An 18974-nucleotide genomic window follows, 5' to 3' on the forward strand; every position below is an offset into this window, starting at 1 on the left:
GCAGGCCTACACAGGGCCGCCGCTACCTATTGTGTAATGTGTGCATTGCACGCAGGCGGCCGAATGTAAGGGGCGGCCAAATTATTTCCAAGAATCATTTTTCTTTAAATTTTTGGTTTAGTAATTTAAAAAAAATATATTTTATTTAAATTCTACTGATTCCATTATCCTTTGAAAACTGGAGGGCGGAGTGGGGGAAGAGACGATATTTGTACACTAAGAAGTGATTTTGGAAACTTAAGAAGAAAAACAAAAGCGACACGCGAGGGTTTTTCCATAAGCGCCGACTCTTTCCTGACCTTGAATTTTCTCGGGTTGTTTGTGATATTTGTTTCGAGTCGAATAGCCCATCCTGTAAATAGATCTAGTAATTAGAATGTCAATTTTAAAACATTGTCACATTGTATCTCGAATTGGGGGGGGGTGTTATGTAATGTGTATGTTTCCTAGGCGGCGGTAAGAAGAGGTTAAGCGATTGATTGGTGGTTTTGTTTTACATGTTTTCGGATGTTCCTTCAGAGTTGAAGATAATTACTTCCTAGTCCAAACCTCCCGCAGGACGACGGGGGATGGGAGCGGGCAGGGTTTGAACCCGGGACCATCGATAAATCTGAACGACAGTCCAGCGTGCAAACCGCACGACCAGGCAGCCATCCTATGCTTTTATGCATTTAAGATGATGAAATTAGCATAATGCAAATGTAAAACGTCAGACAATCTTGAGACATGAAAGAGTATAGACGTTATTTTGTGATGAGCTAGATTTCGTTTAAATATCAGTAAATTTCATTAATATCTCTACCTCAAATTAAATCTGTGAAAATTGTAATTACAATTATATTGTTGTTTTGTTCACATAAGAAGTTTGTTCAAGTTATTTAAAGCTTATTTAGTACAAATATAAAACACCTTCATTGGTTCAGTTGTACTAGCTGTCTGTAGCGACAAGTCAACGACCATCTAACAACAAGGAAAGGGGGCGACGAAAAAATGTTTTATTTTCAGTGTAATTTGTTTGTATATTAGTAACATTACATGTTCAAAAATTAAAAAGACGGCGTTTTATCTTCTAATAAGATCGTTTTAAATGTAGACCGCTTTTACGATGCTCTTGTGCAACAATATGGGTCAAAACGTTTTCAGGAAAACATTTTAAAACGTCTCCGCTAGTGCGATTCTTCTGGATTTTTTTTTGTCTCAGAATAGTCGAATTTCTTCCGCCTATTGCACTTTATAATAGTGACGACTTTTGTGTGACAAAAAACCTCCGCGACAGGGACGTCTTACTTAACACGAAGATTATTGTTAAAAAGCTCACGCCCATTACAGACGTACGTACACAATATGTAGGCCTAACTAGAATGTCCCTCGCATAATACTATTGGCCAGGGCTGCCTCTTTATTATTATATTTAATATGGCCATCGACTTTTTTTTATTAGGATGAATAGTGCATTCTGAAAGTAAACACTTCAATATTAGCCTTAAAAATTATCTCTTCTTACTAAGAGAAAAAGGCCAGAAGGGCTTAGAAAATATAAAATTGTCCTTTACCAACTTAAAAAAAAAATGTCACCAAAACAAATGTAGCGGACAGTAAATACAGTAACACCTGATGGATATCATCTTTACATATTTGATATTATATGTATATAGTTGAAATACTAGATGATTGAATGCTCGTCACAGAACTAATATAACATTACTTTATTGTTAATATTCCAGATTGAAGATTTCCCATATGTTCAAAGCACGTGGATGTTTTTGTCCATGACCACGCACGTGCGTAAGCTATTGAGATCGAATGCGCGTGACTGCGCTCGTGTCTTCATGTAAGTGTGAACTGAAATGATATTAATGTACCGAATATATAAATAATTTGTTAAAGTTTAGTGCTAAAACCAGCGCTTGTTGAAACAGGAGAGATGATTCAGCAGCACACAGGTGAGATGATGTACCAATAAAACAAGAGAGATGGTGTAACAATAAAACAAGAGAGATGATGTAACAATAAACAAGAGAGATGGTGTAACAATAAACAAGAGAGATGATGTAACAATAAACAAAAGAGATGATGTAACAATAAACAAGAGAGATGGTGTAACAATAAACAAGAGAGATGGTGTAACAATAAACAAGAGAGATGATGTAACAATAAACAAGAGAGATGGTGTAACAATAAACAAGAGAGATGGTGTAACAATAAACAAGAGAGATGATGTAACAATAAACAAGAGAGATGGTGTAACAATAAACAAGAGAGATGATGTAACAATAAACAAGAGAGATGGTGTAACAATAAACAAGAGAGATGGTGTAACAATAAACAAGAGAGATGGTGTAACAATAAACAAGAGAGATGATGTAACAATAAACAAGAGAGATGATGTAACAATAAACAAGAGAGATGGTGTAACAATAAACAAGAGAGATGATGTAACAATAAACAAGAGAGATGGTGTAACAATAAACAAGAGAGATGGTGTAACAATAAACAAGAGAGATGATGTAACAATAAACAAGAGAGATGGTGTAACAATAAACAAGAGAGATGGTGTAACAATAAACAAGAGAGATGATGTAACAATAAACAAAAGAGATGATGTAACAATAAACAAGAGAGATGGTGTAACAATAAACAAGAGAGATGGTGTACCAATAAACAAGAGAGATGATGTAACAATAAACAAGAGAGATGATGTAACAATAAACAAGAGAGATGATGTAACAATAAACAAGAGAGATGGTGTAACAATAAACAAGAGAGATGGTGTAACAATAAACAAGAGAGATGAAGTACCAGCAGAATATAAAAAAATAACTAAAAATAATAATAATAATAAATTATGAAGGGGAAGAGCTCCGCATTTACAACTATATCACTCGAGATTGTAGAAGTTGTTTCCCCTATTTGTATACAAAATGAATTTACTTATCGGTTATTTTTTTTTATTGATTCATGTTTTGTTAAGTACAAGAAACTAGTCGAAAAGCGTCGTACCATACGGCCGGCCTTAGGCCACTGCAACCTATGCGACCGCAGAGGACCCCACACTTTCATGGGACCCGCGCTAATTCTAGGTGTATAAATTATTAAATTAAACCATTTTATAACTTATAACAGATTTCCCGCGGCCTCCTGTCGATTTACCAGGAGCTCCTGGAAATCTCCTGAAATTGCAAAATATACGGAAAAAAGTCCTGCAAATATCCGGAAATTATTAAAATCTTTTTAAAACTCATACAAATCTCCTGAAATATAGAGACAAAATTGTCATTTTGGAATGTCATTAAGTATGAAAAACGCCAATCCTACGCGCGATAAAAAAAAAATCGGCATTATGCAATAGGACTACTCGTAACTATGGAATCTAGTGAAAGAAGCTTCTCGCACCTCAAACTAATGAAGAATTACTTGAGGTCAACAATGCTCGTAGATAGATTGAAACATTTGGTAATTCTTTCTATTGAGCGTGATCTATGTAGGAAATAGAATTTTTATTATATACTGTATGACTTCGCTTCACGCTAGGCTCGTAAAGTAATTCTGTACGTAGTAAAGAATGAATAAAATGCAAATAATATAAACTCTTAATTTTCAATTATTATCCATATCCCTACCCTAATTTGGCCCCGCGAAATCCGTTTAGCATAGGGCCCCACAATGGTTAAGTCCGGCCCTGCTATTTAGTGACGGGTGAATACAGAGTAGATTATTTGCTCTCTTTCCATGACTTCTTGGTCACATGGTTAAGTCCGGCCCTGGTATTTAGTGACGGGTGATTACTACTTGTTCTCTCCCCCCCCCCCTCTTTTTGTGCGACTTTTAAATTACGTGGGGTAACTCTAGTCCGTCCGACTTGCAAAATAAAAGACTGATCTTTCCATTACGTGGTGTCCAAACTCTTGAGCCATGAAGAGAATTATATATTTATAAATAATAAATGTCACGAGGTCCTCTAGGCTCGCTAAAACAGTACGAGGAAAAATAAGAAGAGGCAGACAGAAAAAGCGATGGGAAGACAGCATTAAAGAATGGAGAGACCTACCATTGGACAAGATTCTATTTAATTTAAAAGACAGAGAGGAATGGAGAAAGACGGTCGACAGATCCTGCGTAGTGCCCCGACCGTTCAACAAGCTAAGGGAGACGTGAGAAGAGTAGGAAATCGATGAGGTAATTGAGGCGAGTAGGAAATTGATGAGGTAATTGAGGTGAGTAGGAAATTGATGAGGTAATTGAGGTGAGTAGGAAATTGATGAGGTAATTGAGGTGAGTAGGAAATTGATGAGGTAATTGAGGTGAGTAGGAAATTGATGAGGTAATTGAGGTGAGTAGGAAATTGATGAGGTAATTGAGGCGAGTAGGAAATTGATGAGGTAATTGAGGTGATTAGGAAATTGATGAGGTAATTGAGGCGAGTAGGAAATTGATGAGGTAATTGAGGCGAGTAGGAAATTAATGAGGTAATTGAGGTGAGTAGGAAATTGGTGAGGTAATTGAGGTGAGTAGGAAATTGATGAGGTAATTGAGGTGAGTAGGAAATTGATGAGGTAATTGAGGTGAGTAGGAAATTGATGAGGTAATTGAGGTGAGTAGGAAATTGATGAGGTAATTGAGGCGAGTAGGAAATTGATGAGGTAATTGAGGTGAGTAGGAAATTGATGAGGTAATTGAGGCGAGTAGGAAATTGATGAGGTAATTGAGGCGAGTAGGAAATTGATGAGGTAATTGAGGCGAGTAGGAAATTGATGAGGTAATTGAGGCGAGTAGGAAATTGATGAGGTAATTGAGGTGAGTAGGAAATTGGTGAGGTAATTGAGGCGAGTAGGAAATTGGTGAGGTAATTGAGGTGAGTAGGAAATTGATGAGGTAATTGAGGTGAGTAGGAAATTGATGAGGTAATTGAGGTGAGTAGGTAATTGAGGTGAGTAGGAAATTGATGAGGTAATTGAGGTGAGTAGGAAATTGATGAGGTAATTGAGATGAGTAGGGAATTGATGAGGTAATTGAGGCGAGTAGGAAATTGATGAGGTAATTGAGGTGAGTAGGAAATTGATGAGGTAATTGAGGCGAGTAGGAAATTGATGAGGTAATTGAGGTGAGTAGGAAATTGGTGAGGTAATTGAGGCGAGTAGGAAATTGATGAGGTAATTGAGATGAGTAGGAAATTGATGAGGTAATTGAGGTGAGTAGGAAATTGATGAGGTAATTGAGGTGAGTAGGAAATTGATGAGGTAATTGAGGTGAGTAGGAAATTGTTGAGGTAATTGAGGTGAGTAGGAAATTGATGAGGTAATTGAGGCGAGTAGGAAATTGATGAGGTAATTGAGGTGAGTAGGAAATTGATGAGGTAATTGAGGTGAGTAGGAAATTGATGAGGTAATTGAGGCGAGTAGGAAATTGATGAGGTAATTGAGGCGAGTAGGAAATTGATGAGGTAATTGAGGTGAGTAGGAAATTGATGAGGTAATTGAGGCGAGTAGGAAATTGATGAGGTAATTGAGGCGAGTAGGAAATTGATGAGGTAATTGAGGTGAGTAGGAAATTGATGAGTTAATTGAGTCGAGTAGGAAATTGATGAGGTAATTGAGGTGAGTAGGAAATTGGTGAGGTAATTGAGGTGAGTAGGAAATTGATGAGGTAATTGAGGTGAGTAGGAAATTGATGAGGTAATTGAGGCGAGTAGGAAATTGATGAGGTAATTGAGGTGAGTAGGAAATTGATGAGGTAATTGAGGTGAGTAGGAAATTCATGAGGTAATTGAGGCGAGTAGGAAATTGATGAGGTAATTGAGGCGAGTAGGAAATTGATGAGGTAATTGAGGCGAGTAGGAAATTGATGAGGTAATTGAGGTGAGTAGGAAATTGAAGAGTTAATTGAGGCGAGTAGGAAATTGATGAGGTAATTGAGGTGAGTAGGAAATTGATGAGTTAATTGAGGCGAGTAGGAAATTGATGAGGTAATTGAGGTGAGTAGGAAATTGGTGAGGTAATTGAGGTGAGTAGGAAATTGATGAGGTAATTGAGGTGAGTAGGAAATTGATGAGGTAATTGAGGTGAGTAGGAAATTGATGAGGTAATTGAGGTGAGTAGGAAATTGATGAGGTAATTGAGGTGAGTAGGAAATTGATGAGGTAATTGAGGTGAGTAGGAAATTGATGAGGTAATTGAGGTGAGTAGGAAATTGATGAGGTAATTGAGGTGAGTAGGAAATTGATGAGGTAATTGAGGCGAGTAGGAAATTGATGAGGTAATTGAGGTGAGTAGGAAATTGATGAGGTAATTGAGGTGAGTAGGAAATTGATGAGGTAATTTAGGTGAGTAGGAAATTGTTTGTAAAAAAAAAAAGAAAGAAAGAAGAAATGATTAAAAAAAACACAATTTGTATTATTTGTCTCCTTATTGTTTTAGTACATGTTTCTATCTAATTTCTTTATCATCAAGTTATTTTCTTGACATCTAAAAGAAGAAAAAAAGATCAAAGAATACTGGATAGGCCTACTCTAAAAAGATCTTTAATGTCTTTAATATTGCCAGTTTTGGAGACTTCAGTCAGAAGCGCGGGATTTCTGGAGCATTGCATTGACTCTGTAAAGAAAATTTCAAGTACCACAAAGAAGTAGGCTAATAGGTAAGAACGTGTCTCCGTAGTGCAGTCAATGTACAAGCTATCGAGACCATTTCTTGCTTAGAGTGTAGTTTAAACTTTGTTTAGTCTTCATAAGCCTTAAACAGCAGCATAAAAAGGCATAAATTGATTCAGAATAAGCAAAACTTAACGATTCTGCCGTAAGAAAAAATAAGAGATTTTTCTCGTTTTGAAAATCGGGAAAAGGTGAAACAAAATCAGAGCTTTCCCTCAATGTGCAAGACTTTTAGGATTTTTCCTACATTGTTTTTCCACAGTCTCACGTTTACATCATCTTTAAATGCTTACTCCATAAGCGTATGCATTTGATAACTGCTCGCAAGGTTGTTATAAGCGTTTATTTAAAGTTGTATTCAAGCCTTTTAGGCAAACAGACACGTTAGCGTTAGGCACCACTAGAAATCCAAAGCTATAAGGCTCCAGGGGGATGGCCCCGTTAACAGTTCTGGGCAATAAGGAAGGTAGTTCTAATCCAGTCATGACCAATATTTTGCCATTTAGTTTAACATAGCTGTGAAACAGAAATTATTGGAATAGTGAATAAGTGAAATTATTTAATGTCTTTTTAAACTATCAAAATAAGTATGATTTTAAAGTGTTCAAAAACACAAAAAATAGGTCTAGTAAATCCTAATAAAAGTAAATTGTCTTGACTTTCCTATAAAATAATTAACACCATATTTAGTTATAGTGGGACGCGTGGTCGAGAGGCTAAGTACACTTGAACTTGGCTTGGCTACCTATAAATAGGGCTCAAGGTTCAACACCCGACTTGAGCAGATTTGTTTAATGAGCACCTAAAGGCAGCACGGAAAACCTCCCAGATACCCCCACTGGTCCACTAATGAGATTAGACCATAGCGCTCTGAGCATGCTATAAGCATGAAAGTAGCGATATATAAAAGCGATAATTATTTTTTTTTAGTTCATTCAGACTGTGTGCGGTAAACTTTCCCCATCATTGATACCAAGGTAACATAAAACTAAAAGAACTTGTTGACAGAGTGATGAAGACAAATGAGAAAGGAATGAAATGTCATTAAAATTGGTCCTGGTTATGTGTTTTTTTGCCACATGGGTATTATTTAGATGAGGTCAATATTCCTAAATCACAAGTCACCTATCTACTCTGAAACCCTCATGATACTTTTAAATGTATCATACTATTACTTGCCATTACTAAATCAAAAATTTAATAACAATAATTAATAAACACGTAAATTCATTTGTCCAAGCTAGTTCACAAGATTTGTGTTACAGCTTACATCTCATCAGAGCTTTCTGAACTTTGGTCAGAAAGTCGTGACAATACTTGGATCTCATGAAATAAACTTGTACATTATTAACGAACTTCTAATGAGCGATGAAAGCTATTGGTAATGAAGAGAAAATACTTTTTTTTTCGGTCTTGGTTTTGAAAATGCATCGCTGCATGAGGACTTGGTCCAAAATATTGAAATTAACAAAGCTCTGCTCTGCCTAATGTAGGTCAATATGTGTTTTTATTTTCCACATTACGTCGTCATTAACTTTTAGCCCAGAACTAGGTGATCTTAACATGGACATAGGAACTGTTGTTGTTTTTTTTTGTTTTGTTTTTTTTTTTTCAAAAAATGTATTGGCTACCTTGATCTTAGACCATTGGAATCACCCGGTGTCAGGAGATAAATATCGGTCGTCAAGTTGGCAAACTGTGGGAAAGTCATATTGACTGAACTGTTTCTTAGATTTAAAAAATAAATCACAATGGCACCAGATGGATATCTGAAAAAAATATTTTATATACTGAAGAGAAAAAAAAATAGCATAATTAATCGCAAATAAAGTGACAAATGGAACACATAAAATATCACTTAAATCAATGATTCAAAATATTTTTAAAAAATAGATACCTACAAAACTGTGCTAGCACAATTAGCATAAACTCTAATCAGGTCTGGCTGTTTCAAAACTGTAAGAACTGGGCCTTGTACTAGCCTTTTAAATAGCACTGTCAAGTAAAAGTCCTGAAAATAATCATAACAAGCAAACTACAAAAATACTTTTAACAACAACAAAGGGAAAGAACTGTACATATGACATATCTTTCAATACTGTAAGATTTATTTCCCCTTTTCCATATCAAACAAAATTAATTGATTGCCACTAATTATTTAATTTGTTTTGTTAGGAACCATGAATAATTGTGCAAAGTTTCAACTTGATCTGAGAATATGTTAGGGTCCAAAATGTGTACCAGACAGACAGAGTGAGTTGATAGAAGCTTTTCCCTATCTAATGTTTCTAAAAAGCAACACTTTGTGTGTCACTTACTGGGTTGGGCTCAATTTTGCTTGATATCAGAGCGTAATTAGCTGCAAAGAATGTTTGTCTGAAAACTCTAGCAAGTCCATACTGTGCTGACAAGCCTAGTTTATCTAGCCACCTAAAAACAAACATGGTTTATAACAATAAAAGCGCATTTTAATTAAAACCAAATTGTCTATAAGACTCAATAATATGTTTACGTGAGTAGTAATGTTGAATAATAGTCTAGCAATATTTAATTTTCAACAAGATTATATTGCGAGCCAAAATAAAATTTGAAATTGTTCTCCAAGAACTTAATTCAACAAAGAACTGCCTGGTCGTGCGGTTTGCGTGCTGGACTGTCGATTGGATTTATCGATGGTCCCGGGTTCAAACCCTGCCCGCTCCCATCCCCCGTCGTCCTGCGGAAGGTTTGGACTAGGAAGCAAACTATCTTCAACTCTGAAGGAACATCCTAAACATGTAAAGCATTTTACAAGAACTTACATGACACTTAGATGCAAATATTATCGCTACAACTGATGAGGATAAGAAGATCCTCTGCATGCTCCATAAAAGGGGCTTGAGGGCCCTTCGATTGAAGGATGAAAGAGACAAAAATAAAGGGGGCTTATAGAATTTAAGGGCTATAAAATGGTGTCATCTGTGGGGTAGCGTTGTAATGCAAGTCGCTTTAAATGCAAATTAGAATCCAAAGAAAGTCATTATATATATATATATGAAAAAATCAAGGCTCCAAAGTCTATGTGGTTGAGCGTTACGATGCAAAGGGTGAAAAATGTATATATATATATATATATGTAATATAACTAAAATAGAATGGTGTACTTACATAAAACCGGCTACATATCTGTCAGACAATTCCGGAGCACCACCTCCTGAAAACGAAGACGTCTCCGACAACGCCAGTGGAAGTGAACACGAAGACTCAAGCATTATGTCTTTAGCTATCCCCAAGCATTCTTTCAGTGAGTCTAACACTTCGATGCTGATAAAATGATCTAGCGTGGCAACATCACTGTTCATATAATAACTAGAAGGAACATACTTTAAAAATATTTTTGCCTGCCAATGAGTCAATTTAACTGCAATGATTTTTGTTTTTAGGGTGCGCTGGGAGAAGTTTCTTTATGTTATTGAAATCGCCTAAGTCTTTTTCTATATCTTCATTTGAAGTAATGCTTTTATTTTACTTTAATTTCAAGCTAGTCCTACTATCATTCGATGTCGTCTAATGACACTTAATATCCACGTTTCATCCTAAATAAACTTACTTTTTCAATATTTAGCTTACCTGCGTCTATAATACCAGTGTGATATCCCAAAATCTATTATTATTGATTAGTTTCATTCAAATAAAGCAGTGAATTTACAAAAAATGTTCTAAAGCTTAAAAAAAATTAAGGTGAAAAAAATTAACAAAATTAAATAAAATCCACTCACTGGTAAAATGTAAGCAACTAAAGTCAACTCACTGGTGAAAGGTAATATAATCCATAGCATCACAAGCTCCAGCCTTCAGAAACCTAACAAGTGTTTGAAAAACAAAAGTGAAACATTCAGAAACATTTCAGTTACAAACTTTAGGAAGTTTTTAATATAATTTTTAGTTATAACAAAATAGGTCAAAGTAAAGTTTCAACTAGTTGGCCTATTACGAAGAAGTAGGATTTGAACGTGAACTAAAACGTATCTACCCAATCCTATTCAGTAGCTTAACAAGTTGTAATTGAGCCCGGCCTGTGGCTTCAGCACCCCGTAGCGTAAGTTGAGACTAGATGAGAGCAGTAAAGACAAAATCCATTATCCTGTATCCCAATGCAGGTAATAAGTTTTAGTGTCATTACACTCAGTGACCTCTAACTAGTAACACATGATACCAATTGGAGATATTTTGACGTAGTCAACATTTTTACAACGCCTACTCCGTCAGTCTGTCTGTCTGTCTGTTTGGGTTGATTCTTTTATGTTTTGCACAACTATTCAATGTTGAAAACATCACAGGAATCAATAAAAAAAAATAGTTAAATCAATCAGTATTAATTAATTAATTAATTACTTTTGTTTTTTTTTTAAATCAAAATAGTTGAGAAAAACCTTGCAATATTAAGATATATGGCAGTAATTGGACGGTGCTCTCCTTCACTTAATATAAGCTTTGCCTTTAGAAAAAGTATTCTGTTTTTATTTAGCTTGTTTTTTTCGTTTATTTTTCTTATGTGGGCTCATGTAAGTCCCAAGTGGTCATAGGTCCGAACCCCTTCAAGCTATGATCGCTACCATTGCTAAATTTACTTAAGGACACATAGCTCTAGCTTAGAGTCTCCACGCCTAAGAAAGCGTTTCGAAAAAAGAGCAAAGGAATAAATTGCATTATTTTGATTCCACGAGGCATCATCTCTCACATAGCTTAGGGTGTTATCAAGTCTAAATCTGGCTCTGGTTGCCAAACAGTAGGCTAATGTTATACGGTAGTATAGTACATACATACGATTAAACTGAATATGCTGTCATTGTTTGATATATCCTTATTAAAAAGTAAACAATTACCAAGTATGATGTTTCATTAAAATATTCATTTCTCCCAAAATAAAAAAATGTTAGCCCTCATCCAGTGTTGTGGACACGCTGAAGGAAGAAAGCAGTGATGGATGACGGTAACACTCTTCGAACTATTAATATATATATATATTTATTTAGGTTAATCTTAGGGGAAAAAAATTCAGACTTCGCAATGAAGAGCGGCATTTGAAATCCTAAAGCACGTGACAGGCGCGAAAAGCTGATTGGACCTTCTCACTTCTGTCAAGAGCATAAACACGTACGGTACGATCACGTCGTAATACGATCGTAAGATCACCTGACACAATAGTAGATCTAGGAATCAGAAAAGAAAAAAAAAACAGGCATACGAAACTATGGCCGTTGAAAGTTTCACACCAAATTGTTATTTGTGTGTAAATTTTAAAAGTTTCTTGTCATATTATTATTATTTTTTGTTTATCTTTTGTACATATCCGTAGGCTATGTGGGTTATATGGAAGTAAATCGTTGTGCGTATACCATAAAGGACAGCTTAGAAATGATTATAATCCTCCAGGTAAGTAAATTGTAGTAGCCTACTCATCTACCTGTCGTTTCGATTGTTAATGTACCTTGAAATATGCCCTATGAAAACAATCATTTGGTTTAGTGTTAATCAATTTACAAAACTCAATCAATAAGTTTAGAAGACACGGCTACATGTTTTTAAGATTTTCCTTTATTTCAGTAAACTAAAGAGTCTTACTCTTGTAAATAGATAGTAGACTTTGAGCCATTATAAAAACGTGTGACATCTGGGCCAAACAATTTTGAAGCCCAATATCGAGGAAGACCGTTCAGGATGTTCCTCAAAGTTATGAATTCATTGTAAAGAGCTGCTGGCGGAATGGTCACATTATAATCGTGTTCATATGCACTAGGCTCTGAAATAGAAAATATTTCATTACAGCATTATTTTAAATTCATATTCTATCAACAATAAACACATCTATTTGAAAAAACATTAATAATACATTCTAATTGGATACCCTTAACCCATAGCGCGTGTAAGTTTATGGCAAGAAGGCATTTATGTAGGGTAGGCACAAGTGTGATTTGATCAAAACTTTACATACAATGAGATATGTTATAATCAGTAGTCTTAGATCTAAAACTGTGCCCAGACCGCTAAGACATAAAACTTGTCGCTGCGACGATTAGATCCAACGATCGTTTCAATAAACCGGAAAGTTGACCACATGATATGGATTACATAAAAATTAACGAATCATATAAATTACAAGTAAAAGAAAGCCAAATATCTGAAAGTATACACAGATTCCTGATCCGACTGAGTGGAAGAAATCTACACCAGTGACTTGATTATATGGTCACATTCATTTATCTTTTTTTCATACAGAAGCAACGATCAAGTATTTAAGTTATTTATGTATATATATATATATATATATATATATATATAGAGAGAGAGAGAGAGAGAGAGAGAGAGAGAGAGAGAGAGGGAGAGAGAGAGAGGGGAGAGGAGAGAGAGAGAGAATCCTCCCTCTTGCAATATAATAGATAGGCCTACTAGTAAATGATAGGCCTTTAAATACAGAAGAAATAAACATACCGTTGCCTATCTGAAAACCTGAAATGTTAACCTTATTGGTCTGAGAAAACTTCAACAGCAAAGCGGCATTGGTAGGATCCCACTGATCTGCTTTTCTGAGGAACTGGTTGAAATTAAAAATAAGATCCCATCCAACAAGCTTGAAGAATGCTGTGAAGTTGAGCCATCTCTCTCCTGTCCAGAGAAAAGTGCATCTTTTTAAACCCGCAAGCATACAAAAAAAAATGTAATAACTTGGCTGAGTTACATTTTATTGAGTTTTAAAAAAAAGTAGGCCTCGATATAATCAGTTTTGAACCAGTAATGCGTTTAACTTTGTGCATAAATGAATTTTAAAAACATAGCTAGACCTATTCAAAGAAGTCTTTTAAGACAAATGTAGATCTATGCCTATACAGAATTGCTTAAAGGCATATCCCTCATGATGCCTCATCTATCTCATCTGTCCCTTGACTTTCATGACGTGCTGCGACAGTTCGCGTAACCGGCCGTAGCCACATCCCTCCACTCATCCCGATATTCAGCTGTTCTTAGCAGAATATCAAAAGAGAGGCCGGTCTATGCTATTGTGTTATCTAGTTCCACTGTACCTTGAAGGATGACTCTGACGGAAAGTCATGTCTTACAATTTGATCGAACCAGCTCAGCTTTGGTCTCTTCACAGTATAGAGGAGTAAAACCTTTTAGCCCGCCAGAGTATTGACTTGAAGTATCAACTACTAACGGTTTACCGAAAAGATTTACTTTTACTTGTATTTAAAAACTCTCGAGAGTACAAACACACCCACTCTGTCAGTAGAATGGCCCACATTTTACCCACCTCCGAACAAAACTGCAGTTCTTGAATTCTAGTATCATTCGGAATTTGATCAACCCACTTTATAACGCCACCTTACTTACACATTTTTGGCTCATGAATTCTATAATCATTTTCTCATAATGCTTTAATTAATTTACAGATGGAGGGCGTAGAAATAGTCAATTTTCTTGGCCTATAGAAAAACTGCTCAACAAGATACTGCCATCATACTGTTTGTTAAGGCGCTTTTCCTCAACTGTTTAGGACCTCCACACTATATGGTCATTCTTTAGATGCGATGTTTTGCAGCAACGTTTGTTGTAGGTTTTAATTTATTAACATAATTAAAAATTGAACAATAATGCACCACTTTGTCCATTGTTTTTATAATACAGGGTTCAATACTCAATACACATTTTCAATATTAAATCCATTTTTTTTTATTTTACCTGTCAAATTAAATGTTTTTAGGTTCAACGAACTTGCAATTATATCTTGGGGTTGTGAACCTAAACCTGCAACCTGTTCAGTCCCATTGGGATCAAAGATGAGGAAGTTAGCAAGCGTTCCTCCAAGCCGAACAAATGTTGGTGATAAGGCTTGAGCCATGATCTGTACTTTGGGTGAACTGTTGGAATGTTACAACAGGGCTTTACAAATAAACAAATAGCAAAGAATATAAATACTCCATAAATAACAAAAACAAAAAATATTATTTTTAATGGAAATATTTTTTTCTATCAACAATAAACACATCAATTAGCGCGTTTTGAGTTATTGGCAAGACTCAACAAGATGTCATTAACATTTAGTTAGCAAGTTTATTTTTACAAATTAAAATGAGCATAATGTGAGTTTCAAGGGCGGACTGGGTGTCAAATTGGCCCTAACATTTAATATTAAATCTGGCCCATAAATTTGTGCCTTATGATGGGACTCCGTTCGTGTGTGTCCTCAAATATATTATGTTCAGTTTGAGAAACACATATACTTATTCCACATGGTAAAATAAGTTCTTCCCAAATGCCGTTTCAGCATGGAATTGGTTGCCTGAATAATCCAGGAAAACAAACGACTTAAAGTTATTGATTAACATGCTTGACTTGATTAATAATTAATTATGGCTTCTTGACTTGATTAATAATTAATTATGGCTTCTTGACTTGATTAATAATTAATTATGGCTTCTTGACTTGATTAATAATTAATTATGGCTTTTCTATAGCGCTACTTTCATGCTTATAAGCATGCTCAGAGCGCTATGGTGTGAACCAGTGGGGTTAGGGGGTATCTGGGAGAAGGATTGCACAAGACATGAATCAATCTTTTTAAATATTTAGATTTATTACTGGTAATTAATTTTTTTGTTTAATACCATCAAGGGAAATCAATCCTTCATTATTGACAAATATGTAGGGTTCGGTCTCCTTAAATATTTGTACATGCTATTTCTCCCACACCTCTTTCTCCAATCAAGTTGAAACTATATCGGCACTTGACGTCCCTTTGAATACATCGGTTGCATGAAGAAGTAGGCACTGCTGTGTGGGCAACATCGCTCCGACCATAGCTAATGCCAGGCATCCATCTCATTACCCATGGTAGGTTCGCGACTTAAGTAAGTCATATATTGGTAATTAATTAATTTGTTTGATATTAAATAAGGGAAATAACTTCTAAATTATTGAGAGATATTGTTCCATGAGCGGAGTTCTTACCCTTAGATAGGCATTGTTTTTTTTTAAGGATTTTTTATACTTTGTTTGTTAAGTTACTGCCTTGCTCTTCCTAACTTGCATGCTAACAAGATTCCCTTTCGCGCTTTGACATAAGCAAGGTTAAAAAAAAAGTTGTTCGAGTCCAGTCTGAATTCCAACTTGAACCTCCATGATGGGACGACGTGTTTTGCAGAATTGCCGATACATTCTTTCCCCACATTATTACTAGCAAGATGCCTTTCAAAACTAAAAAATATTACTCAAAAGACAAGTTTACAGTTGCCAATAACAAAAAAGAAGAAAGTATTACCTCAAATCAATAGTCGCTTCAGTGTGTTTTAATTCACTGATCCCTATAGTCACGCCAAGAAATTTTTCGTCACATGTGTAATTACTGTTGGTTAGATTGAGAAGCACTGTTACAGGGTCCTCGTAGTTGAAAACTTTGGGGAAAGTAAGGTTAGTAAAATTTTGGAATTGAGTGTCTCTGGAGCCATTTAGATGACGGCATTGTAGCCAAGTTAAAATCAAGATCATGTTCAACTTATGAGGAGAGCGAACCATTTTTTTTAGTCCTGGTAAGAAAAATAGATTTATAGAGCAATACTTGAACAAAATTACAAAGAGAGTTTGTGTAAAGTAAATTGAGGCAGTGTATCACATCCCTAATGTAGCGACCGAATGGAAACGATAGTTAGAGATCTATGAGGAAGCAAAGCCGGTGGGGACCCTAAGGACAGAGCCTGGACTTGCGGGGAATGGAATAGAACCTCAGCCATGTCACTATCCATACACCTTTCTCGATGATCCGCTTTATGGCTGACACGCTCACGGCTGAACTGGTACATAGAGGGAATATATGGGAGTTTCCCAGTTTTCTCGGCATTCGGCCTCACCCCTAGCCCGAGCATCGCGGGATAGGAGCGTCAGTATCAGGAATGTAATAAATTACATTTACTTGGATCCCTCCCAGACAGAGCAGTTGTTCAGACAGGCCTAGAGTTCCAAAAGTCTTCGACTCAACTCTTAGGACCCGTAAGAGCCTCTGGGTTATCTCTTTGGTAAGCAAAGCCGGTAGAGGGACAGGTTTCAAAATCTTTAGAATGAATATTAAAAGCTATGGAGTACAAACTGTTGACAATTCCAGTCCTACCTACCTCCATCCCAAATAGATGTTTTGGGGGGGGGGGGGGGGGGTATTGTTTGTTAGGCTGACGTTCTGACTAAATATTATGCTACGCCGCGGGGCGACTACTTAAAACTAATTTGACTTAGGGAAAAAGACAAAATTTGCTATGAAAATACGGACTGTGTGCTAGTTTTATTTAAGCTCTAAATATAGGATGCGGCCTTTTGGGGCAAATATAAAAAAAAAATACAAAGGTGTGATAGAAAGGCTGCGATTTGTCCGCGAATTGCGGTCGTCGGGTTGTGAATCTATCAAAGTCGTTTCTTAATGAGCGCCTGGAGGTAAAAGGAGCTAGTTTGCGAAATGTCATGCCAATCCATACAATAAGCAGTCAGTCAGTCAGTCAGTCAGTCAGTGGTATTTTGTGCTTATATTATAGATGCAAAGTATTCGTATTCTTTCTTTTTAAAAACAGAAATAAAAGTAATAAGTTAATTACTATTGGTTCATACAAAATACAACAAAAAATATATTTTACTGAAATAAACCATGATATAAGCAAATATATTGTTGTTACCCTGCCTTTCACAGGTGCTTGTGGTGCATACGAGAGCACTTTAGAACAAGACCAGGAAGACGCTAGGATAGAGGAAAGAACAATGTATCAAGTGTTTAGGGAGAGTCTGAAGTGTTGGGAACTAGGGAACCGTCTTTTGTGCTGCCTGAAGACTGTAATAAGGACCTGAAGCGAAGCAGGGAAGGCTGTCCAACGACCAACGTCCGTATTCAGGTTTGGCGGAGAGAAAGGATTGTTAGAATTAGGAACAAGACTCTTTGAATGTAGAAGGTGGTTATGTGTTTGTCCTGGTGAATAAACATACGTATTTATTTAGTGTGGAACTTCGTTGAGTTGCCTGCCTTAGATTTGCAACAATATAAATAACTTTATTTTGAGAAATTACATAAAGCAAATCATATACGATCAAGCTTAATAGTTCCTATGCTCGTTTAAAATCTAAACGCGATAGCTAATGGAGATTAAAAATACTTAACCACTTTATTGATTGATTCATAATACCCTCGACAAAAATCCTTGTAATCATAGTGTTAAAAATATCAAAACTTTCCTTTTTTTTATCTGCTTTACTTACCAACAGCGGACGACGAGTTTGTGAAAATACAAACTGACTTTGCATTTTTTTTTTAAATATGCTCTTTAGCGATATAGTAAACATTGTTTTCTATTTAGATATTTCGTGTTTTATTTTCTAATTAGAGAAAGCTTTTTTTTTTTTTTTCGTCAAAACTATTTCATTCAACTAATATTGGATATTGGATATCCAAACAACCTCCTTTACAGTTGATACAATTCTGAATAAAATGATATATAACTTGCAAATATTTGTATTGTTTTTATTTTAGAAAAATCATTTTATTACGTACCTTAAAAACAATAAATAAAAGGGGGAAAACTCAAGAATCCTTAAGAGTTCATTTCGGGATCTTTTGGCGCCTCTGAGTCCACCCAGCTCTAATGGGTACGTGACATTAGTTGGGGAAAAGTAAAGGCGGTTGGTCGTTGTGCTGGCCACATGACACCCTCGTTAACCGCAGGCCACAGAAACAGATGACCTTTACATCATCTACAAGCTAAAACAAAAAACTTCAGTCTTGTACCGGGTTTAGAGAAATTCATTGAAATTAAACAGTTTTACAAACATTCAGTATTCTTACTTAGTCCTGATATGCGGAAAAGACAGACTGATTATACGTTACCTTGTTACATTTGACGTAATAGAATTCCGTTGAAAAAGTATAACTCATATAGTTGAGGAACAGTCTACACTTTGTTCACAATAGATAAGCTACTTGAGCATTAAATCCCAAATAGGCAACTAACTATGAACAAAGCTATCCATTTGAACTCATAAATTAGTTTGGTCAGTTCTTCAATCAACTATATTTCCATATTGCAGCTTCATCTTGTCTAATATTGAAGCTTCTCTTCGAACTGGATACATCAAAGGGAGAAGTAGACGAAGTAAAGACGAGAATGGTTTGACTTATATTGTTGCTGGTGTAAGTGAACACATCGCCTATTGATTTCCTAGTGACATTTTTTTTCTTCTCCCGCTGTGAATTCTGTTCTTCTTTTTGAGCTCATTTTGTCACTTTAAAAAATCCAGTTTCCAAACTCTTTTAAAATGTTAA

The 18974-nt window shown here is 35.8% G+C and overlaps 1 protein-coding gene across 2 annotated transcripts; it reads right to left on the reverse strand.

Moving 5' to 3' along the window:
• Positions 1 to 1671: 1671 nt before the first annotated feature.
• Positions 1672 to 18921, reverse strand: LOC106057424 (heparanase-like). Of its 2 annotated transcripts, XM_056008183.1 has the most exons (12): positions 18540 to 18921; positions 15945 to 16209; positions 14366 to 14544; positions 13118 to 13291; positions 12251 to 12428; positions 10437 to 10487; positions 9794 to 9994; positions 8965 to 9076; positions 8548 to 8657; positions 8278 to 8415; positions 6940 to 7162; positions 1672 to 1842 (listed from the first exon to the last, which is right to left on the reverse strand). In XM_056008183.1, the coding sequence occupies exons 2-11, from the start codon at positions 16196 to 16198 to the stop codon at positions 6979 to 6981; spliced, it is 1581 nt and encodes a 526-aa protein (XP_055864158.1). In that variant the 5' UTR covers positions 16199 to 16209; positions 18540 to 18921; the 3' UTR covers positions 1672 to 1842; positions 6940 to 6978. The 2 variants fall into 2 exon arrangements, with proteins under 2 accessions (XP_055864158.1, XP_055864159.1); XM_056008184.1 differs by lacking the exons at positions 1672 to 1842; positions 6940 to 7162 and having other exon boundaries at positions 8303 to 8415; positions 8544 to 8657.
• Positions 18922 to 18974: the final 53 nt, after the last annotated feature.

Source organism: Biomphalaria glabrata, chromosome 13 (genome assembly GCF_947242115.1).
Source record: "Biomphalaria glabrata chromosome 13, xgBioGlab47.1, whole genome shotgun sequence".
NCBI classification, from domain to species: Eukaryota; Metazoa; Mollusca; class Gastropoda; family Planorbidae; genus Biomphalaria; species Biomphalaria glabrata.